A 24,301-nucleotide genomic window follows, 5' to 3' on the forward strand; every position below is an offset into this window, starting at 1 on the left:
GGTTCCACTGACTTTTGATAATCATGTGAACCGCACTGTGGATACAACGGGAGCATGTACGGTGAATATTCGCACCACAGGGAATGAGAAGTCGTCCTTCACTGTTAGCTTGCCATGCTAACGGCCAGAAACTTCCACCCACGGTGATATTCAAAAGGAAGACCTTGCCAAAAGAGAACTTTCCAGCCGGCGTCATCATAAAAGCTAACTCGAAGGGATGGATGGATGAAGAAAAAATGAGCGAAGAGACCTGGTGACTTTTTTCACGCAGCTCCGTCCCTGTTGATCTACGACTACATGCGCGTCCACATCATAGATGGTGTCAAAAAACAAGTGAAGCACACCGAAGAAGAATAATTCGAGGGATTTGTGGATGAGTAATAAGATTAAGATTAAGATTAAAGTACCAATAATTGTCACACACACACTAGATGTGGTGAAATTTGTCCTCTGCATTTGTCCCATCCCTTGGGGAGCAGTGGGCAGCAGTGGGCAGCAGCGGCGCCGCGCCCGGGAATCATTTTGGTGATTTAACCCCCAACTCCAACCCTTTGTTGCTGAGTGCAAAGCAGGGAGGTTATGGGTCCCATTTTTATAGTCTTTGGTATGACTCGGCTGGGATTTGAACTCCAACCTACCGATCTCAGGGCGGACACTCTAACCACTAGGCACTTCAGAAAGTGAGCTTTAAATGTCTATTTTGTGTGGTGTGTGACATTAACGTATGAGCAACGTTGAGTTATTGATGTTGCTATTGCTCTGCACTATTTTGAGTGTTATTATTTTTGTGATTGCAATTTTGCACATTACATTTTGGGAGTGAACAGAGTTGTTAGAACGCTGGTTTGTAATATATTATTAAAGTTTGACTGACCTATCCGACTGTTTTTTTGACATTCCCTTTAGCGTAGCGTAGGTGCGGCTAATAACACGGGGCGGCTAATAGGTAAACAAAGTTTTGAAATATGCCATTCATTGAAGGTGCGGCTTACAACACGGGGCGGCTTATGGTGCGGAAAATACGGTAATTAACTTTGAGAGTGTTGTAACTTGTAACAAAAAAATGCCATCCATTCTGTCTATAAAGTATAACCTCAGGGTACGAGTTGAATTGGTTCTGTGATGCAGATTGTACCTTGAAAACGTGTATTGCCAAACATTGTAATCTGTTTTTGCCCACCCTAAAAAAACAATACAATTTAACATGGGTCTCCAACCAGTAGCTGCCAGATGATTCTGAGTAGCTCACCAAAGGGTCGAATAATATTTGCTTAAACTTTGTGTTTGTGTAACTGTTACATTCACGATGTCTCTATTTAATACACAATTACCACAGAATAGCACAAAGACAACGGCCGCACTGTTTGAGTGGTGATCTGCTTCCGAATTTACTATAAATCACGATTTAAATGTTGCTAGTCATATTCTGTAAAAAAAAGCACAAATCATTTCTTTTTGCCAAAGTAACTTTAACAGTGATAAATACATACAGAAATACAACCAACAAATTGTGGATAGCTGCATTTTGTAAAAGTTATTGCAAAACAAGCGTATTTCCTTTGATTGGACTGAAGTAAGATATGAGGATAAACATTTAAAACAATAAAATAGCTCTTATAAGAAAAAAGGTTTTAAACCCCTGCAAAACAATTTATTAAGAACAACTACCGTAGTTTTATGAAGTAACGGAGTAATAATGTACAGCGTGGACTTCTACAGTATCTCCTTCAAGCTGCTTCTTTGTCAAACAAAACTTTGATTCCTGGGCGCGGCCACCGCTGCTGCTCACTGCTCCCCTCACCTCCCAGTGGGTGAACAAGGGGGTGGGTCAAATGCAGAGGACACATTTCACCACACCTAGTGTGTGTGTGACAATCATTGGTACTTTAACTTTAGACCATCAGCAGCTTCTCCATATTTTCATAGATAAATGTCAGCCGTTTAGATATTATTTTAACGTCATTGCCAAGTTGCCGACATGCTCGATCATGTTTTTGCTAATCCTTTTCTTTAATTCAAATAATATCAGCCACTTCTTCTTCTCAGCACTGTCCTTCACACTCGTTTTCTTCCTTCCCGCGGTTGGAAAAACAAATTCATGTCCGTGTCTATCTATAAGCTAATGCTCACGAGTAAGACACAGAATGTTTTGGTCCGATCTTAAAGGCCTACTGAAACCCACTACTACCGACCACGCAGTCTGATAGTTTATATATCAATGATGAAATCTTAACATTGCAACACATGCCAATACGGCCGGGTTAACTTATAAAGTGCAATTTTAAATTTCCCGCGAAACTTCCGGTTGAAAACATCTATGTATGATGACGTATGCGCGTGACGTCAATGGTTGAAACGGAAGTATTCGGACACATTGTATCCAATACAAAAAGCTCTGTTTTCATCCCAAAATTCCACAGTATTCTGGACAACTGTGTTGGTGAATCTTTTGCAATTTGTTTCATGATCAATGAAGACTGCAAAGAAGAAAGCTGTAGGTGGGATCGGTGTATTAGCGGCTGGCTGCAGCAACACAACCAGGAAGACTTTGAGGATAGCAGACGCGCTATCCGCCGCTATCCGCCGCTAGCCGCCGCTAGGGGCCGCTAGCCGCCGCTAGCCGCCGACCGCATCTATGATCGGGTGAAGTCCTTCGTCGCTCCGTCGATCGCTGGAACGCAGGTGAGCACGGGTGTTGATGAGCAGATGAGGGCTGGCTGGCGTAGGTGGATAGCTAATGTTTTTATCATAGCTCTGTGATTTCCCGTTAGCTTCAATGGCGTCGTTAGCAACAGCATTGTTAAGCTTCGCCAGGCTGGAAAGCATTAACCGTGTAGTTACAGGTCCATGGTTTAATCGTATTGTTGATTTTCTGTCTATCCTTCCAGTCAGGGGTTTATTTCTTTTGTTTCTATCTGCAGTTGAGCCCGATGCTATCACGTTAGCTCCGTAGCTAAAGTGCTTCGCCGATGTATTGTCGTGGAGATAAAAGTCACTGTGAATGTCCATTTCGCGTTCTCAACTCTCATTTTCAAGAGGATATAGTATCCGAGGTGGTTTAAAATACAAATCCGTGATCCACAATAGAAAAAGGAGAAAGTGTGGAATCCAATGAACCCTTTTACCTAAGTTACGGTCAGAGCGAAAAAAGATACGTCCTGCACTGCACTCTAGTCCTTCACTGTCACGTTCCTCATCCACAAATCTTTCATCCTCGCTCTAATTAATGGGGTAATCGTCGCTTTCTCGGTCCGAATCGCTCTCACTGCTGGTGTTAACAATGGGGAAATGTGAGGAGCCTTTCAACCTGCGACGTCAAGCTACTTCCGGTACAGACAAGGCTTTTTTTTTTATCAGCGACCAAAAGTTGCAAACTTTATCGTCGATGTTCTCTACTAAATCCTTTCAGCAAAAATATGGCAATATCGCGAAATGATCAAGTATGACACATAGAATGGATCTGCTATCCCCGTTTAAATAAAAAAATGTAATTCCAGTAGGCCTTTAAGTTGTTCTTCAGGACAGTCGTTACACCAACTAGCGGTGTGGTTGCTTCTGACTGAAATTTTTGCCGGCAACCTAAAGCATAACAATTATCCAACAGACAGCTCGTATCCTAAATACCCGTAAGCTGGGGCACTCATATCACAAGGTTCAACTGTATTTGCATTTTCTGCATCAGACGCGGTCACGTCGGTCCCTGGCTTGTCTTTGAGCCACATGCCGCTAGCATTGCAGCGCTCTTTTCTTTTGATTGGCAGCCCTGATCCCTGATACTAGCTTTGACCTTGCCTGTTGTTTGGGTGCCTGCGGCCCAACCCCTTATCCGTAGCTGCCTGTCTAGATCCTGTAACCTTTCCTGTCCTTTCTGACTTCCAATCTGCCTTGAGAAATGCCTCGCCTCGCTACGAATTATGACACAAATGGACGCACACAAACATAATATTCAACGGGAAAGGAGAGAAAACCCCCTCGGCTGGTATTGAATGAGCATCTGCAGGACTGCAGAGCACATTTTATTGATGAGGTGGTTGGAATAGCCAGAGAGATAATATATTTATTTAAAAGCCTCCCGTTGCAATCGATCTTTCCTCAGGGACATGAAGGAAACGCGTAAATAAGTGTTGTCAGCAGGAGCTTTTTACGGCCCATAGAGTCTTGTTCGTCATGACTATAGGACTGCATTACAGGGCTGCTTTGATTGCGAGAGGCTCATTTGTGTGGTGCTCAGTCAACTGAGAGAGTCCGAACCGTGCAACGCTGTGGACACTATGTTTTCAACATCACTGTGAAACACGATCCAGTAGTAACAATCCTAATTCTGCTTCAAAGGAAACACACTCGTCACAAGTCCTTTTAAAAGTGAGAAAGTGCCAAAGGGACAACCTGAGGGGTGTTCTTTGATGTCGCCTCGTCTATCACGTTTGATAAAAGCCTCTGAAGTCAATGGGGAAGATATTGTCACTCAATAATTCGACGTCAGGGTTTGCTCTTTTGTGTAGACTACCGTACTTGAAGTAGACTCTCCTTGGAAGAAGTTTAAACACGATCTGCACATGAAGGCAAGATATTGTTTTAATTCCATTTCACTTGTTTGGTTGTAGTTTTCAGCATTTAACGAGAAACTACACCGCTGAATTCCATGGCACTTTGTGTATAAATGGAACATATACAAACCCCGTTTCCATATGAGTTGGGAAATTGTGTTAGATGTAAATATAAACGGAATACAATGATTTGCAAATCATTTTCAACCCATATTCAGTTGAATATGCTACAAAGACAACATATTTGATGTTCAAACTGATAAACTTTTTTTTTTTTTGCAAATATTCATTAACTTTAGAATTTGATGCCAGCAACACGTGACAAAGAAGTTGGGAAAGGTGGCAATAAATACTGATAAAGTTGAGGAATGCTCATCAAACACTTATTTGGAACATCCCACAGGTGAACAGGCAAATTGGGAACAGGTGGGTGCCATGATTGTGTATAAAAGTAGATTCCATGAAATGCTCAGTCATTCACAAACAAGGATGGGGCGAGGGTCACCACTTTGTCAACAAATGCGTGAGCAAATTGTTGAACAGTTTAAGAAAAACCTTTCTCAACCAGCTATTGCAAGGAATTTAGGGATTTTACCATCTACGGTCCGTAATATCATCAAAGGGTTCAGAGAATCTGGAGAAATCACTGCACGTAAGCAGCTAAGCCCGTGACCTTCGATCCCTCAGGCTGTACTGCATCAACAAGCGACATCAGTGTGTAAAGGATATCACCACATGGGCTCAGGAACACTTCAGAAACCCACTATCAGTAACTACAGTTGGTCGCTACATCTGTAAGTGCAAGTTAAAACTCTCCTCTGCAAGGCGAAAACCGTTTATCAACAACACCCAGAAACGCAGTCGGCTTCGCTGGGCCCGAGCTCATCTAAGATGGACTGATACAAAGTGGAAAAGTGTTCTGTGGTCTGACGAGTCCACATTTCCAATTGTTTTTGGAAACTGTGGACGTCGTGTCCTCCGGACCAAAGAGGAAAAGAACCATCCGGATTGTTATAGGCGCAAAGTTGAAAAGCCAGCATCTGTGATGGTATGGGGGTGTATTAGTGCCCAAGACATGGGTAACTTACACATCTGTGAAGGCGCCATTAATGCTGAAAGTTACATACAGGTTTTGGAGCAACATATGTTGCCATCCAAGCAACGTTACCATGGACGCCCCTGCTTATTTCAGCAAGACAATGCCAAGCCACGTATTACATCAACGTGGCTTCATAGTAAAAGAGTGCGGGTACTAGACTGGCCTGCCTGTAGTCCAGACCTGTCTCCCATTGAAAATGTGTGGCGCATTATGAAGCCTAAAATACCACAACGGAGACCCCCGGACTGTTGAACAACTTAAGCTGTACATCAAGCAAGAATGGGAAAGAATTCCACCTGAGAAGCTTAAAAAATGTGTCTCCTCAGGTCTCAAACGTTTACTGAGTGTTGTTAAAAGGAAAGGCCATGTAACACAGTGGTGAACATGCCCTTTCCCAACTACTTTGGCATGTGTTGCAGCCATGAAATTCTAAGTGAATTATTATTTGCAAAAAAAAAATAAAGTTTATGAGTTTGAACATCAAATATCTTGTCTTTATAGTGCATTCAATTGAATATGGGTTGAAAAGGATTTGCAAATCATTGTATTCCGTTTATATTTACATCTAACACAATTTCCCAACTCATATGAAAACAGGGTTTGTACAAAGCAGGAACCCATTCAGTTTTGGTGCACATCAGAATAAACATTAATTGGTGTTAATAGTAGATTTAGTTGTGTTTGTAAAGGCCGGTCCCTGTCAGAGTGTGTGGTTGCAAGAAGCGCTAATTACATTTTCGTTACGTTAGAACAGAGGTGCCAACTGTGTAATTTTGTTTGACCCACCAAATGGTCGATTCCTAAACGTTAAATATATTGCGGCTGTCAAAGTTAACACGTTAACTTTAAGTTCCTACAACGGCGCACATTTTTTCTTTATGGCCGATTAAACGCGCATGCGTCCTGACTCCTTTTCGACCCTTGGTAAATTTTGTATTTTGGGAAATGTAATGGCATTCAGTTCCCGCTGAGCCACAAGCTTGAAAATTGTGAGCAGAAATGCACAAAAAAATCGGGATATTATAGAAATCTTCTTATACCAATCACATACTTCCAGTTTCACAATAATAGCGCTATGCTTCACATCCGGTCTAACTGACATAACAAAATGCAAAACATTACAATCATGTCTTGTCAAAGATGTTTCGTAATGTAATCTGTGATATTTCAACCTAAATAAGTGTTTTCTGGCAGATTGAAATAAAGGTTATAATTAGGGCTGTCAAAATTATCGCGTTAACGGCGTTAATTAATTTTTGGAATTAATTACGTTAAATTTTTTAACGTAATTAACGCATGCGCAGAATCCCTCCACCCATACTTCCCATAATTCCTCCCGACACTGAACGGAGCAGCAACATGGAGCAAGACGAACAGGTTGGCCCTCTGGAGGGATTTAAGTTTAAGAAGAACAAAGATGGAACAATAAATAAACAGACAGTCATTTGTACGCACTGCAACAGAGAGTTTCAGTTTCACCGAACCTGTTCAAGCCTTAAATACCATCTCAACGCTAAACATGCATTTGTGGGGGCTTCCAGTGCTACACCTGGCTTGCGTCAGACAACCCTGAGTGAACGCAGACCAGTAAGCAAGTCCAACTCGGATAAATTAACTAACACAATTGCCAAATGGGTCGCAAAGGACTGTAGACCGATTTGCATTGTTGAAGATAAGGGCTTCGCTGATGTTTTGAAAGTGGCGTCCCTCGATACATCCTACAAGCCACCATGCAGAGGCACAATAATGAAAAGTATCCACGCACTCTATGAAACAGAAAAGGGGAAAAAAGAGGCGGCTTTAGCTCAAGCGGAATATGTCGCCCTGACAGGAGACCACTGGACGTCAGTGAGTAACACAAATTACTTGGGAGTAACTGCACATTTAATAACTAAAGCATGGGAATTGCAGTCCTTTGCGCTAACTATAATGAAAACGGAAGAACGCCACTTTGCAGAGGCATGTGCAGAACAGTTTCAAACTGTGGCATGCAAGTGGGAAATTGAAAGAAAAGTTACAACCATTGGGACTGACAGTGCACGCAATATGATTGCTGCGGCTCGTATTCTACCATACGAGCATATGCCCTGTATCGCGCACGTCATACAGAGAAGCATCACTGTGAGTCTCGCTGACAGCGGATTTGTTCCTGCATTAGCCAAGTGTCGCAAGATTGTGGGACATTTTAAACACAGCCCGGCAAACTTAACGGAGCTGAATGCAGAGCAGGTGAAACTCGGACAGCAGCAGGAGCCACTGATCCAAGACGTTCCAACGCGGTGGAATTCCACACTTGAAATGGTCAAACGCATCATCCCCAATCAAGCAGCAATAAAAGCAACCCTGGATCAACAGCAGCATAATCTCGTCATGCTGACGCCAGCAGAATGGGATAAACTCCAGAGACTGGAGACCCTTCTAGAGCCCTGCCGGTAAGCCTTCCATCATATAATGTGGAAATTCATTGTAGGCTGAAATTAAATTATTAAACCAAACGTTAATCTACTATTAAATGTAACAACTTGCATTCAAGTAATTTACTTGAGTCTTTCTCCTTCTCTCTCTCTCTCTCTCTCTCTCTCTCTGTGTGTGTGTGTGTGTGTGTGTGTGTGTGTGTGTCTGTGTGTGTCTGTCTCTGTGTGTGTGTGTGTCTGTCTGTGTGTGTCTGTCTGTGTGTGTGTGTGTGTGTGTCTGTCTGTCTGTGTCTGTCTGTCTGTGTGTGTGTGTGTGTGTATCTGTCTGTGTGTGTGTGTGTGTGTGTCTGTCTGTGGCTGTGTGTGTGTGTGTGTGTGTGTGTGTATCTGTCTGTCTGTGTGTGTGTGTGTGTGTGTGTGTGTGTGTGTGTCTGTCTGTCTCTGTGTGTGTGTGTGTGTGTGTGTGTGTGTGTGTGTGTGTGTGTGTGTATCTGTCTCTGTGTCTGTGTGTGTGTGTGTGTGTGTGTGTGTGTGTGTGTATCTGTCTCTGTGTCTCTCTCTGTGTGTGTGTGTGTGTGTGTGTGTGTTTTCCACTGCAGGTATGTGACTCAGATCCTGGGTGGGGAGGCCTACGTCTCCTGCTCAGTGGTACTACCTGCCCTCTGCCACTTACACCGTGTAATGGAAACTTCTGATGAGGACCCTGCATACATGATTAGATTTAAGACCAAATTCAAAGACGACCTAGGCTCCCGCCAAGAACACACCAACAATGCATGGCTCAAGATTGCAACCGCACTGGACCCACGTTTTAAGGACTTGAAAAGTGTGCCCAAGGCAGACAGAGAGGAGGTGTGGACCAAACTTGGAGGCCTTCTGCGTGAATCACCTGGAAGACCTTCACACACTACTGAAGATGGGCCACCCAAGAAGAAAATGAACCTTCTTCTACAGCTGGGCTCAGATTCAGAATCAGATGAAGAGGTACAGCCTGACAGAGCCTTACACAGGTACAGAGCAGAGCCCACCATTGAAATGACGGACTGTCCCTTGCAGTGGTGGTCATCTCATGCAGGAGCCCATGACAAGCTGGCTCCGTTGGCTCGGAAATATCTAGCCACTCCTGCATCCTCAGTTCCCTGTGAAAGACTCTTCTCACTTGCCGGTCACATTGTGCAAAAGAAGCGGTCAGCTTTACTCTCAGAAAATGTGGACAAATTGGTTTGCCTCAGTAACTGGCTAAAGGATGAATAGAGAAGCGGGCCACATGTAATTGTGTAGGCCATGTTCTTTTGGTTTGATAAAAAAGAGAAATCTCTTTGTTTTTCCTTTGTTGAAGAGAAATGGCCAAGATGGCTAGTGTGTTACAGAAGGAGACACCATCCTATTTTGTTTTACTATTTCAGTTTCATTTAAATAAGAGACGCCATCCTATTTTGTTTTCCTATTTTGACGAGGAAATGTCATTGTAAAAAACAGGATGTTATTAAAATAAACATGCATACATATGTTAAATGCACATGTCTTCTGTCATTTATCTTTCAATTCCCACAAAAATATACAGTTAATGGCATATTTTGGACATAGTTCGAATGGTGATTAATCATGATTAATTAATTTTTAAGCTGTGATTAATCTGATTAAAAATTTTAATCATTTGACAGCCCTAGTTATAATATTTTATCACGGGCACTCCGGGTACTTCAGCTTCCTCCCGCCTCCAAAGACATGCACCTGGGGATAGGTTGATTGGCAACACTAAAAATTGGCCCTTGTCTGTGAATGTGAGTGTGAATGTTGTCTGTCTGTGATGGCCCTGTGATGAGGTGGCGACTTGTCCAGGGTGTACCCCGCCTTCCGCCCGAGTGCAGCTGGGATAGGCTCCAGCACCCCCCTGACCCCAAGAGGGACATGCGGTAAAAGATGGATTGGTGGATATTTTATCACCTGTTCTGATTGTCTGCAATTACAGAATGTTTTAGCAAGCTGAATATTACATCTTAATAATAAGCAGAGAAGGTTAAAACATTGTCATGCAGAGATAAATACCAGTTACTTGTACAACATGTAATGTACAGAATATCAGAAGCATTTATTCAGGTATAAATATCAAAGATTACATTACAAAACATCTTTGACAATCAAACCATGATTGTAACAATTCACATTTTGTGTTATCAATGCATGGAACTGGTATCTAAACATGGAACTGTAGCTCCTCCTCTGAATGCAAGTGCTCCTACATCAGGAATACAAATTTTGTAATCCTGCAAAATCTGGCAAGACACCAATGCACTGCAGGTATTTATTTATTTTTTATTGTCATTAAAAGCGTGTTTGTATCCATTTTTTGTTTAGCTGTTGTCAAAAAATTTCTATTGTCTATATGTCTAATTGTCTAGTCATACTAATAAAGTCTTTAAAATATTCTCTGCTTAGGATACACTCACTAATGTTGAAAAGCTATTTTTTTCTGCCATTAATTGTGATTAATTTTGAGTCAACTATGAACAAATAAATACAAACATTTTAATCATTTGACAACCCTAATATATATTTATACTGACCTCTTTTTCAAGCTCCACAATCATTGGCGGTATTTCTGCAAGACTACATCGTAAAATAGTCAGTCATTTTACAGTAAAAAAAGAAAAAAAAGCAGTTCAGTCACCAGAATTGTACCGTAAAAGTAACAGTTGTATTGTTTTTTAATTTACTGTAATGCACTGTAAAATCAATGAACGTATATTTTCCGATAAAAAACTGGCAGCTCAGTTGCCAATATGTTATCATCAAAATAACAGTGGTACAGTTTTTCAATTCATAGTAATGCACAGTAAAAACCATGAACATACATTTTTCGGTAAAAAAACAACCCTGAATTTTTCCGTTAACGTAATAGTGGTACAGTTTTTCCATTTACAGTAATGCACTGTAAAAAAATGACTGTAGATTATTCTGTAAAAAACTGGCAGCTCATTCGCCAACATATTGTAAAAATAATAATAGTACCAGTTTTCAATTCACAGTAATTCAATGTAACAACAATGAACATAGATTTTACGGTAAAAAACAACTGGCAGCTCAGTCACCAGAATTTTACTGTATGAAATGAAAGTGGTTCCATTTTTCTACATTTACAGTAATGCACTGTAAAATATTTTTTTAATACATGTAAGTTCTGAGCTCTTTCAAGCTCCATAATCATTGAGCAAGCAATGCAGACCAGGCTCTGACACCAATCATACGGGGAGCGGACCACCACAATCAGGCAGTCCGATACCCCATACACTCCCTACAGGACTTTCCCTCGGGAAGCCCTATGGTGGAATTTATTCTCCAAGTCACACCCTCCGGTTTCCCTTCCTTCTTAAAGAGAGGAAACACCGCCCACCGCTCACATTAATGCACTGTAAAACAATTAGCATAACATTTACGGTAAAAAACTAATTTTATTGTAAAAACTAAAGTGACACAGATTTTCCATGTACACTAATGCACAGTAAAAACAAAAAAAGTCAATTCCTGGAAAAAAAAAAAAAAAAAGTGTCTAAAATGTTATCTTAAAAATAACAGTGGTAACATTTTTAAACTTACAGTAATGCACTGTAAAAAAAAAAAAAAAAAAAAAATTGTAGATTTTTTTTGGTAAAAAAAATGGCAGTTCAGTCACCACAATATTACCGATAAAGCACAATTTTTGCGACTAAGCAGCTCGGTTACAGAAATTCTTTTAATAAGAATAACAGTTGTATCTTTTTTTCATTTACTGTAGTAAACCACTCTAAAACAACGTAGATATATATCTAAAGAACTGGCAGCTCACTAAAATAAAAAATAATGGGGTCATGATCTGTGGTCTAACAGTATCTAACCATTATCTAACCACTATCTAACCTAATGCACCCGCAAAATAGCTAATGGCCAATGGCCACATAACAGCCCAATCCAGATCCCTCAAAAAATACTCCAATGACAATTTCAATTTAAAATTAGATGAGTGGGACTGGTCCCCTGTGCTCGCGAGCAACCTGGTCGATGTTGCTTGGGATCGCTTCAAAACGGCGTTCCTAAAGATACTAAATGACATGGCTCCCGTGAAAACAGTCAAGATCAAAGCCCGCTCGGAACCATGGATGAATCCGGACCTCAACCTCAAATTACTCCTTTCAACTCTCAAAAAGCAATGCAATAAATTAAGAAATAAGTCAACCAACCTGACTAAATCCTTAAAAAAAAATTACCTTAACGACAAAATAGAGGAAAACACAAATAAGCCACGTGAGCTCTGGAAAATTCTCAACAACCAGCTTCCTGGTTGCAGCCAGAAACTTAAAACAAGACTCACCAACATCAGCATCAAGGAGGGTGACTCCCTCATTACAGACACAATGGAGGTAGCTAGCAGACTTAACATCTTTTTCACCAGCATAGCCGCAACTCTTGTCAACAAGCTGTCCCACCACTCTGGTCGCTTTGGTGTAGAACACATTAAAGCCTTCTACAGAAAGCTAGGAGTATCCAACGATGATTTCAAATTACAAATGGTCACAGCTGATGAGGTATTTAAAAAATTGAGCGCGCTCCACCCTAACAAGGCCACCGGCCTTGATAATATTCCCACCAGATTCCTCAGGGACTCTGCCTCCATCATTGCCCCGATCATCACGCACATAATAAACCTATCAATTACACAAGGCCAAGTACCAAAAGATTTTAAGATAGCAAGAGTAACTCCCCTCTTTAAAAAAGGAAGCAAATTGGAACCTGGCAACTACCGACCTGTTTCTATTCTCAGTTCCATTTAGAAAGTAATGGAGAAAATAGTTTATGAACAGGTCGATAGTTACCTTGCCACTAATAAACTCATGTACAAATTCCAATCCGGCTTGAGAACTAACCACTCCACTGACACATGTCTTCTCTATCTGACCGACCACATCAAACATGAGGTGGACGCGGGCAAATACTGCGGCATGGTCATGCTGGACCTTCAGAAGGCCTTTGACACCGTTAACCACGCTATACTGATGGATAAGCTCAGAGCAATCGGATTTAACAAAACCTCATGGAGCTGGATGCAATCTTACTTGGAGGGGAGGGAGCAAGTGGTAGAGGTGAACGGCACCGTGTCCCCCCCGCCCCTCTCTGTGAGCTGTGGAGTCCCCCAAGGCAGTATATTGGGACCTTTACTGTTCCTAATATACATAAACGACATGTCATCGGCATGCGACTGTGAATTGTTTTTGTTTGCGGATGACTCTGCCTTGCAGACAAATCACAGGTGGAGAAAATCCTCAGTGCTGAGCTCTGTAGAACTTGCACCTGGCTCGCTGACAACAAGCTATCCATACACTTGGGTAAAACAGAATCCATCCTGTTTGGGTCCCACATCAACCTTAAGAAAGTCAATGACTTCACCATAAAAGTGGGTGACATTGTTATCACCAGGAAAGATGAGGTCACCTACCTAGGTTCCATTCTAGAGGCTAACCTTTCCTGTGATAAAATGGCAACCAAGGTAATCAGAAAGGTTAACCAACGAACAAGATTTCTCTACAGAATCTCCTCTCTGGTCAACAAAAGCACCTTGAGGATTCTGGCGGGAACTCTCGTTCAACCCTTTTTCGATTACGCATGCACCTCCTGGTACCCTAGCACCTCCAAAACCCTCAAATCTAAACTCCAAACATCTCAGAACAAGCTAGTCAGGTTACTTCTAGACCTCCACCCCAGATCCCACCTCACTCCTACCCACTTCTCTAAAGTGGAATGGCTCAAGGTGGAGGACCAGAGTTAAACAACTTGCACTGAGCCTAGTCTATAAAATCCACTACACCTCCCTGATACCGAAGTACATGTCAAACTACTTCCTTAACGTAAATGACCGCCATAACCACAACACCAGGGGGAGCTCCACTAACCACGTTAAACCCAGATTCCGAACTAACAAAGGTCTTAACTCATTCTCTTTCTATGCCACATCAATGTGGAATGCGCTCCCAACAGGTATAAAAGAAAGCGCATCTCTATCCTCCTTCAAAACCGCAAGAAAAGTTCACCTCCAGGCAGCTACAACCCTAAACTAACACCCTCCCCGGATTGCTAATAATCAAATGTAAACAATCAAATGCAGATACTTTTTCTTATGCCTTCTGATCTCTCTCTCTCTCTCTCTCTCTCTCTCTCTCTCTCTCTCTCTCTCTCTCTCTCTCTCTCTCTCTCTCTATGTCCACTACTTGCTGTCCATATCCTACCCCCCTCCACACCCCTGATTGTAAATAATGTAAATAATTCAATGTGATTATCTTGTGTGATGACTGTATTATGATGATAGTATATATGATAGTATATATCTGTATCATGAATCAATTTAAGTGGACCCCGACTTAAACAAGTTGAAAAACTTATTCGGGTGTTACCATTTAGTGGTCAATTGTACGGAATATGTACTTCACTGTGCCACCTACTAATAAAAGTCTCAATCAATCAATCAATCAATCAATCAATCAATCAATCAATCAATCAATCAATCAATCAATCACTTGCAAAAATGTTATTGTTAAAAGAAGTGGTACCATTTTTCTATCTTTCGCAATGCACAGTAAAAACAAAAAATATAGATTTTACGTAAAAAACTATGACCAACATAATTGATGGCATATATCACAACAACGTCAGGTCAGGAGGACACAAGCATGAGCAACACCAGCATAACTATGTAAACTATGCTAAAATTACACTCATATTTTAATAGCAACGTCATGCTATAGAAAAACAAAACAAGGCTATTTTTAATATGTGTAGCAAAGCCTGCCAAGTCCTTGACAAAGAGGCTTATTCCTCCATGATGTAAAAACCCAGGACTTCAAAAGCAAGTGTTTTAATTCTCCTCTTGTAAAAGTGCTGCAAACAAGTGAGTGAGATGATAGAAGTTTGGTGGCCATAACCTCTGGGGATGCTTATTACTTACAAAATGATTACAAAATAATGTTTCCATGATGGGGGACCTTTTGAATACTATTTTTCGTCATTTGAAGCCACTTTAGACATTTGGAATGATGTTATTTCCCCCTATCCAGGCCTAAGGGCAAATTTAATGAAGACTGTTCTATCTTGTTTAACGAATTTGTGGAAATGTGCAAGTGGGAACAAAATGGGGGATTATCCCACTACATTGTATTGTACGTCATGTTTTACTGGCATTTAAGTGACATTACAGAGACATGACCGTACGTGAAAGAGTGGAGTGTTTTCAGCTCATTCTACGAGGATTAATACGAGCCTGCTGAGTACAGCATTTTTACGGATAATTTGATTTAAGACCCCATGGGACAATTTGAGTACAATTTGGAGTAATATCCTGCTTCTGTTTGCGTGATTCAGTCCTCCGGGCTGAGAGTTAAATATTTGTCCTGGAAAGCTCACAATCTATCGCTCTAGGAAAAGCTGGGAACCACTCGGGGGCCGCAGTGTTTTGATTCAAACTATTTCACCCAAACGACAACAATACAGCAGAACTCCAAAAGTGTCGGAAGAACAAAGCTTCTCAAGCTAATGTTCGATATCTGCTGTCCTAAGACTGATGGGGACTCAGCCGGAGACAAGTAAGCGTGAACATGAGATGCATTGGTCACTGATCAATAACCAGCTTATGACAGTGATGGACTGTTGCGAATGCAGAGAAATTGGAGAGAGAATTTTGATTCGGAGCTCAGGATACATCTTTGAAGGTCACAGTCGCCGCACGTACTGTCAATTAGGGGTGTCAACAAATAGATTTTTGAGTGAGTCTCTATTTTATTTGTAACGATTACTAATCGATTAAAGGTTTTTTTTTAATCTGTCCAGTCCAGCCACTTAGGCAAATCATTTTATTGATGTAGATGCCCATACCGATTTTAGAAAAGAGAAGTGTTGGACACTTCGTTTGTTGCCTTATTTGTATTTGACTTTATTTAATGTTTGGGTAGAATTGTATTAAACAAAATCAGTTTTAAAAAAAAATAATATAGAAGTAGTGTTGGCCCGATACCAATATTTTGGTACCGGTACCAAAATGATTTCGATACTTTTCGGTACTTTTCTAAATAAACGGGACCACAAAAAATTGCATTGGCTTTATATGAACAAAAAATCTTAAGGTACATTAAACATATGTTTCTTATTTCAAGTTTGTCCCTAAACAAAATAGTGAACATACAAGACAACTTGTCTTTTATTAGTAAGTAAACAAACAAAGGCTCCTAATTCATGCTTACTTGTCTCCGGCTGAGTCCCCATCAGTCTTAGGACAGCAGATATCGAACATTAGCTTGAGGGACGGCGTGGCAAAGTTGGTAGAGTGGCCGTGCCAGCAATCGGAGGGTTGCTGGTTACTGGGGTTCAATCCCCACCTTCTACCATCCTAGTCACGTCCGTTGTGTCCTTGGGCAAGACACTTCACCCTTGCTCCTGATGGCTGCTGGTAGCGCCTTGAGTGGCAGCTCCCTCCATCAGTGTGTGAATGTGTGTGTGAATGTGGAAATACTGTCAAAGCGCTTTGAGTACCTTGAAGGTAGAAAAGCGCTATACAAGTATAACCCATTTATCATGTATTTATAATTAGTCTGCTGATGTATGCAGTATCATATTGTGTCATTTATCATTCTATTATTTTGTCAACATTATTAAGGACAAGTGGTAGACAATAAATTATTAATCTACTTGTTCATTTACTGTTAATATCTGCTTACTTTCAACATGTTCTATCTACACGTCTGTTAAAATGTAATCATCACTTATTCTTCTGTTGTTTGATACCTTACATTAGTTTTGGATGATACCACAAATTTGGGTATCAATCCAATACCAAGTCGTTACAGGATCATACATTGGTCGTTTTCAAAGTCCTCATGTGTCCAAGGACATATTTAGTGAGTTTATAAACATAATATACATTTTTTTTAAACAAAAGAAAATGTTTGATGCTAAAAAAGGCTAGATACGCTACTGTAGTTGGTATCATTACAGTGGATGTTAGGTGTAGATCCACCGGTACTTTTCAGAGGCAATATAGTACCAAATATGATTCATTAGTATCGCGGTACTATACTAATATCGGTATACCGTACAACCCTATTTAGAAGTTTATCACAGTTGTTTATCCATTTTATGGAGAAATGTCATTAATCTTTTTGAAAAGTATAGATTTTGGACTGAGAGTCGTTTTGAATTGATTCTGAATCAAATTGTTACTCCCAGCAATTGAATAGAATCATGTGGTACCCAAATATTCACAGCCCTACTTTTGATTGTGATGTATATGTATATATGTCTATATATGTGTCTGTGTATATATATGTATATGTATGTATATATATATATATATATATATATATATATATATATATATATATATATATATATATATACATACATATACATATATATATATATATATATATATATGTGTATATATATATATATGTATGTATATGCATACATGTGTATATATGTCTTTAAATATATATGTGTGTGTATATGTATATACGTAAGTATATGTATAGATGTAAGTATATGTATATATATGTATAGATGGATGTATGTATATATAAATAATGTTTTGCATAATGAATCACGATTTATTCGAAAAACTTTTTTTTTTGGGCACCCCTAATTATTATTCCGATTCCGATAGGAAATGTTGATTTATAATACAAGTGTTTTTAGTTTAGAGCCCCGTCACAGAACCAATTAAGCTCGCGAGGTACTATTGTATTGAAGGGACCAAGCTTTGCAAATCTTTTTTCTCGGTTCCTGTTTTTTGCTGCAAATTAAGACCATTAGAAGAGTCTGGTTCATCCTTTTTTACAGCCCTCCAAAATTTAATTCCACATTAAGTGGCCCTTTTAAGACCATTTCCTTTTATGACATTCTCTTCTTCAAAAAACAGACACGCGCTCCATTTAGCTGGAGTACACACACAAAAACAAGAACGTGGGTTACCTCTAAAAATTGGAGTCTCCAACAGGTAGCTTATTATAGGGTCAAATAATTGCTTTTAGAATTTGTGTAACTGTTTAATTCAGACATTATACTTCTATCTAAAAACCAAGTACCACAAAAGAGCATAAAGGCAATGACCACTGGGTGTGGGGAAAACTATCTCTCAAGCATAGGAGGGAAGAAAGTGAGTGTAAATGACGAAATAATGTTGAATTAAAGAAATAAATTAGCAAAAACATGGGAGCGTGTAACCAACTCGGCGAAGCAATTCGCACGTATCACTGCTAGTCTGCACCAGACTGAAGCAGGAGACGTTTAACACCAGCCAAGTATGTTAAAATGATATCCAAACGGAGGACATTTATCCATGAAAATATATAGAAGCTGCTGATGCTGTGTTTACGGAGAAGCAGCAAGAAGGAAATACCATAGAAGTCCACTCTCCAAGGTAAATGTTGTACATTATTATGACATTACTTCATAAAACTACTTTGCATGTTTGTACTACATTAAAGTTAAAGTACCAATGATTGTCACACACACACTAGGTGTGGTGAAATATGTCCTCTGCATTTGACCCATCCCCTTGTTCACCCCCTGGGAGGTGAGGGGAGCAGTGGGCAGCAGCGGAGGCCGCGCCCAGGATTAATTTTTGGTGATTTAACCCCCAATTCCAACCCTTGATGCTGAGTGCCAAGCAGGGAGGTAATGGGTCCAATTTTTATAGTCTTTGTTTGTCGGCCGGGGTTTGAACTCATCACCTACCGATCTCAGGGCAGACACTCTAACGTCCAGGCCACTGTGTAGGTTGTAAATATTGTATTGTTTTCCATACAATATTTCTTATCTAAAAGTTAGTCTTTCTTTAATTAAAATGATTTCTATTCATTTCAATGAGAGACATTTGAGATACAAGCGTTTTGAGTCAAGAGTTCTGTCACAGGACCAACTATGCTTGTAAATTGAGGTACTACGGTGTATAACAAAAGAATATCGACTTGTAATGTATTAAGTATCGAGTTTTGTCATGTTTTGGGCCAATTCTAACTGTATCTCGCCGCACGGGGTTAGTAGTGAGCCACGCAGTACAAGAAGTCAAGAGTTACCAAGTGAAATAAAACATGTTTTCGTTAACTCGTCAAGAAACTTGATCCACTTTCTCTACAATTTAAATAGACCGTTTGAATGTTATTGTTTTTTACTTTGTTTATCGAATGAATTATACTGTCATCTACTGTACGTATTTACAACTTTATTAACATTTATCAGTGAACTATGTAGAATAAGGCAACATATTGCCATATGACAATATAGCAATACTCTGTTGCAGTGATTCTTAAAATGTGGTACGCCAAAGACTCACTTGATTAAAATACATTTTTTTATTTTATTATATTTAAACACAGTCTTACTGTTCAAACTGCATGTAATGTTACAGGGGCCCAAAATATTAAATATCCTTGTTAAATAAAACCTCTGTCTTGTTTTTAATGAATTCTTAGACCTACTACGCTACTGTATTTTATAGTTGGTCATTATGGTTTTACTAGGTTTTTTCTGAGGTAGTACTTGGTGAAAAAAGTTTGATAACCACTGGACTATCGCGATACAAATCATATCGTGAAGTCCTTGCCAGTCCTAATGATCGCACTGTTTGAGTAGAGATCTGGGGCCGTACTTATCAAGCTTCTTAGAGTGCCATTTTACACTTAAGTCCTGAGAATTTGCGAAATTTAGTCCTACTCTCAAACTTAAGAATAAAAGCTTTTTATCAACGTTCTTAAATCTAAGAATCACTCCTACTCTCCACGATATTTAAGAGACCTTCAGAGGTGTCTTAAGTGGTTAGGAGTTGCCAGCAGGGGATGACACTGAGGCGAGAGAGACGTGCGCGAACGTTCATCTTTGTTTGATGACGAGCAGCTGATCAAACGGTATCGTTTAGACCAGGGGTGGGCAATTAATTTTTACCGGGGGCCGCATGAGCAACCCGAGCACTGCTGGAGGGCCACATCGACAATATTTCAATTAAATTTTGCTCAATATTATTTTTGATATATACCGTAAGATAAATAATAATAATAATAATAATAATTAATAATAATAGTAATACTTCAACATAGTGTGTGTAACAGCATTCCATGACTAATATAAATAAACATTAATAATAAATGACAGTAAAATAAGCACACGTATGACTGAGGAGTCATAGTGTAACTTTGTGTGGTGTTTGAGTTGTCCGACTTTTTGTGTGGCCATAAACGCACCAGTGGTTTAGTGCTATGCCTGTTGGTGACAGATGACAAGTTGGTTTTGGCCTGGTTTGTACGGCAGAAAATGACTAGTTTTTCCAGATAGAAGTGTTTTACTTATGTTTTTGGTGTGGTTCTGGCCGAATACAAACAGTTTTGCTCAATAAAGTGATCGATATAATTCCTGGCCTCGAAGCATCTCGATAGACGTTACAATAATTGAACGGTGTTCAATTGAACGGTGTTGACGAACACCATTAGGGCCGCTTGTTGTCACTGTCACTCAAAGTTGCATTGCAAAATTACATAGAATAAAAATGTTTATTTTGTTTAGAATTCAGATGGGATTTGATTTGGTGCGCGGCATATATTTGCTGCGCGCAGCAGACGCTAGCAGTGCGCAATTGCGCAGGCACGCACCTTAGAGGGAACGTTGCATGGCAGTCCATGTCTTGTTGGAAACACGCCATTCTTCATCAACTTTTCTCTTTTTAGCGTCTCGGGTGTAAACCGTGCATCACTTGTCGCTGAATGTGCACCTTCACTCGCAGGTTACACACGGACACACGCCCATAAAGAATAATTTTCAAAATAAAAGCAGCACAGTTGTATTGCGCGCACGACATAGATGTTTTTTCAACTTTATTTTGTAATTAATGATTGCAGCTGTTCACATTCACTCACAATCACGCACACGCATACGTCCACACGGAAGTAATACAAATAACGATTTTCAAAACAAAAGCAGCACCGTTGTATTGCACACTCGACATAGATACTTTTTAAAATGTATTTTGTAATTTATAATTGGCCTCACGCGGGCCGGACAGGGACGCACAAAGGGCCGGATGCGGCCCGCGGGCCGCAGAATGCCCAGGTCTGGTTTAGACAGACCAGGTATTATTTTTGTCACAGATTTAATAATTTTCCATTCCTTGTTGATTTCTGCATGTGGCTGCAGTGGACTAGTATATATAGAGCCACCCACACCACTTTCAAATTAGTTGCCTAATTAATGAATTGGAAAGAAAATGTTATGAGTGTAGCGTATGTGTGTGGCACACACATACGCTAGGTTACAGCATGTGAGGTGAGTGACGTCAGTGAGTGTGTGGGCGAGAGAGAGAGGGAGCGGTATTGTGAGTGCGAGCGGGGACTAGTTTGTTTTGTGTTGGATTGGCTGTGTGCAAGCAATCAATAAAGCAAGATTTGCAACTAATCGCCGGACTCATCATTCACTCTAAAGTCGTCCGCTGTGGAGACACACTGTCGGGTAAAGTGAAGGGTGTTGCCCCGAGCATACATCCTGGAGAAGTGTCTCCCCTGCCTCTTTGATTACGGTCTGGGAGCAGGAAGCAGGAAAGGTGCAACAAAAAGGAAACATTTATTTTTGATTCATTGCCAATATTGTTTGTTTGTTTTGTATTATTTTGTAGTTTATTGTCAAAATATACACTCCCATTGTCCACTTAAATATTTCTAAGATATTTCTTTATTCTTAGACAAGGGATTCCCTTCCGTGATTGGTCATTTCTGTGGACACAGAAATGACGTCACCTAAAATTCCGTTTACGGCACATAGTAATGTCGTAATTCAGCTCTGAGTGTGACACTTAAGATTCAGTCCTACACTTCGCTGAAAGTGTGAGTAAGACGCTTGATAACTAACTTTTAAGTGCAGCTTTCAGCGAAGAATTTATTTACTCTTAAGTCAACTCTTAGCAGACTTCTTAGGAGTAATTCTAAGAAGCTTGATAAGTACGGCCCCTGCTTTGTAAATAAAATACATTTACCATATTGTACTTGTACACTAGGTGTAAAGCCTAAAATATTTCACAATACTTTCAATCTATTAGTAGAGTGAATATTACTAGGTGGATAGTATTGCAGTACAACTACCACGCCTTAGACCAGGGGTGTCAAACGGTTTTATCCGGCCCGCGGGATGAGTTTGCTAAGTATAAAAATTAGCTGAAATTTTTGAATGAAAGAAACCGCTGTTTTAAATGTGTCCACTAGATGTCACAATAGCAATTCTTTGTATCTTTGTAGATTATGCTACATATGTAAAAAATATAAACCACATGATGTTGCTAAAGAACATTTTCACATAATTTATTCAGAAAGTATAAATAACAACAAATAAAGATAGAATACTATTAACCGCAACATGTAAGTGTAAAAAACCCCAACAACATTATGATTTGTACATTTTCAGAATGTGCTTGTTCTATTTTTAAACAAAGAAAACAATCTGGAGTTATCTTTATTTTTAAGTTATCGTGTCGTGATTTTCCAGTCCGGCCCACTTGGGAGGAGATTTTTCTCCATGTGACCCCCGATATAAAATGAGTTTGACACCCCTGCCTTAGACGATATTGTATTGTATATAAAAAAATAGGTATCTGCGTACATTTTAAAGTACCCGGGGTTACATACTGAACAGGGGAGAAACATGCATGTTTAATTTTCGTTTACGTTCATGATCACACTTTTCCTGTTTAAATTGTACCATTCTTGTAAAAAAAATAAAATAAAAATAGCCGAAAAAAATCAAAGGCGAAACATTCTAGTCAAGTACCTTAAAATTTCCCCAGTCGAATGTTTGAGTATCGCTGTATTTGTAACTACTATATATTTCCGTGTATTGAAGCATAACCTATTCAACATTGACATGGTTTATAGGGATCGGCATGCAAATAGATTAAATTATTTTGATCTTCCGTGCAGAATTAAATATTGATTATTGGGTTTATTGAATCAATTAAGTCAGAGAGAGCAGTACTTGGCTCCAACCAGCAGAGGCGCTGTGGATTTAGTTGTGACTAGTTTGCTGTCGATGGAAGCACAACATGATATTGGAAGTTTAGCTACATACATAGTGACTATCAGCATTATTCTGCTGGCTTGGAAACAGGAGTTCAGAATAATCAAAGAGATGCTTCCAATAAAAATAGTCATCAATTCTCTTATACATGATTGTCAATCAAGGATATTTAGTCAAAATGCTTCATCCCTAATGGTTGTATAATGGAGTGGAAGGGTTTAACACTGTAACTGTCTTGCTGATGGTTGCCTAGCAGAAGCACAGAAATAAACAATATTGGCTTTGGAATTAGCAGGTTTGAAAGTACAAGCGTCAACAAGCCGGGGCAGAAAATCAATAGAGAGCTTGGTGTACCGTCACGCTACTCAATGCTAGCTAATGCTCAGTTGGAACTACTTGCGAGAATCACTTCAATCGATTCTTACAGGCTGTAATAAGAATTCATGCCATCACTTTGGAACAGCGTGTGTACAAGTTCACCAAAGCAGTGCTTAGAATTACAGCTTGTGTCTTTGTCAACACACTACTCGCCCCAACCCCTTGAACTGTATTGATAATATGCTGGATTTGAATTGCGGCGATACATAGGTCTGGGCCGATAACAAATACGACATATTGTCCCACAGATTATAGCTGATGAATAAATTATTGTCAGCATTATTTTTTAGACCAAATTAAGGACTAATGTAATCTAAGTAATGTAATAGTAATAATAATAACAATACATGTGTCCCTCCTTTATCATTAATTGTTTCCGGACATGATTGGATGAATGAATTTCCGCATAGTAGTTATCATTAATTATAAATCAGTATTATTATAGCTAGACAAGGGCATTACAAAATTGTTTACAACCTTCTAAATAGGTTTTTTCAATATTATGAAAGCTCTCTTGACATGAAATAACACCCTTCAGTCACCTTTACACTCTTTTAATCTAATATAATAACCTGCCTAAGGCTGAGCCAATCAGAGGCCACGAATGCTCTGAATGGTTTGGTCTTCAGTAGTGGCCAACACTATTGTCGTATCGACATTTTTAGTTTATTTAGCCATTTTATGTCATACACAAGAAACTTGATCCACTTTCTCGACAATTTAAATAGACCGTTAGAATGTTATTGTTTTTGACTTTGTTTATCGAATGAATTATACTGTCATCTACTGTACGTATT

The 24,301-nt window shown here is 39.7% G+C and overlaps 2 protein-coding genes across 2 annotated transcripts in view; one reads left to right on the plus strand and one right to left on the minus strand.

The window, feature by feature from the left end:
* The window catches only part of rgma (repulsive guidance molecule BMP co-receptor a), a 208,354-nt gene that overhangs the window by 130,073 nt on the left and 53,980 nt on the right, over window positions 1–24,301 (minus strand). The window lies entirely within an intron of this gene.
* Window positions 7,694–9,543, plus strand: LOC133645767 (E3 SUMO-protein ligase ZBED1-like). The gene is made up of 2 exons (XM_062040637.1): window positions 7,694–8,078; window positions 8,660–9,543. Exons 1-2 carry the CDS (start codon window positions 7,729–7,731, stop codon window positions 9,312–9,314), a joined length of 1,005 nt encoding a protein of 334 aa, XP_061896621.1. The 5' UTR covers window positions 7,694–7,728; the 3' UTR covers window positions 9,315–9,543.

The sequence above is a fragment of the Entelurus aequoreus genome, linkage group LG03 (assembly GCF_033978785.1).
Source record: "Entelurus aequoreus isolate RoL-2023_Sb linkage group LG03, RoL_Eaeq_v1.1, whole genome shotgun sequence".
Taxonomy (NCBI): domain Eukaryota; kingdom Metazoa; phylum Chordata; class Actinopteri; order Syngnathiformes; family Syngnathidae; genus Entelurus; species Entelurus aequoreus.

Excerpts from the sequence above, each read along its gene's own strand:
- LOC133645767 (XM_062040637.1), top strand. The coding sequence starts at position 7,729 with ATGCCCTGTATCGCGCACGTCATACAGAGAAGCATCACTGTGAGTCTC. Across the intron at positions 8,079-8,659 it reads ACCCTTCTAGAGCCCTGCCG|GTATGTGACTCAGATCCTGG; the intron begins GTAAGCCTTCCA and ends TTTCCACTGCAG.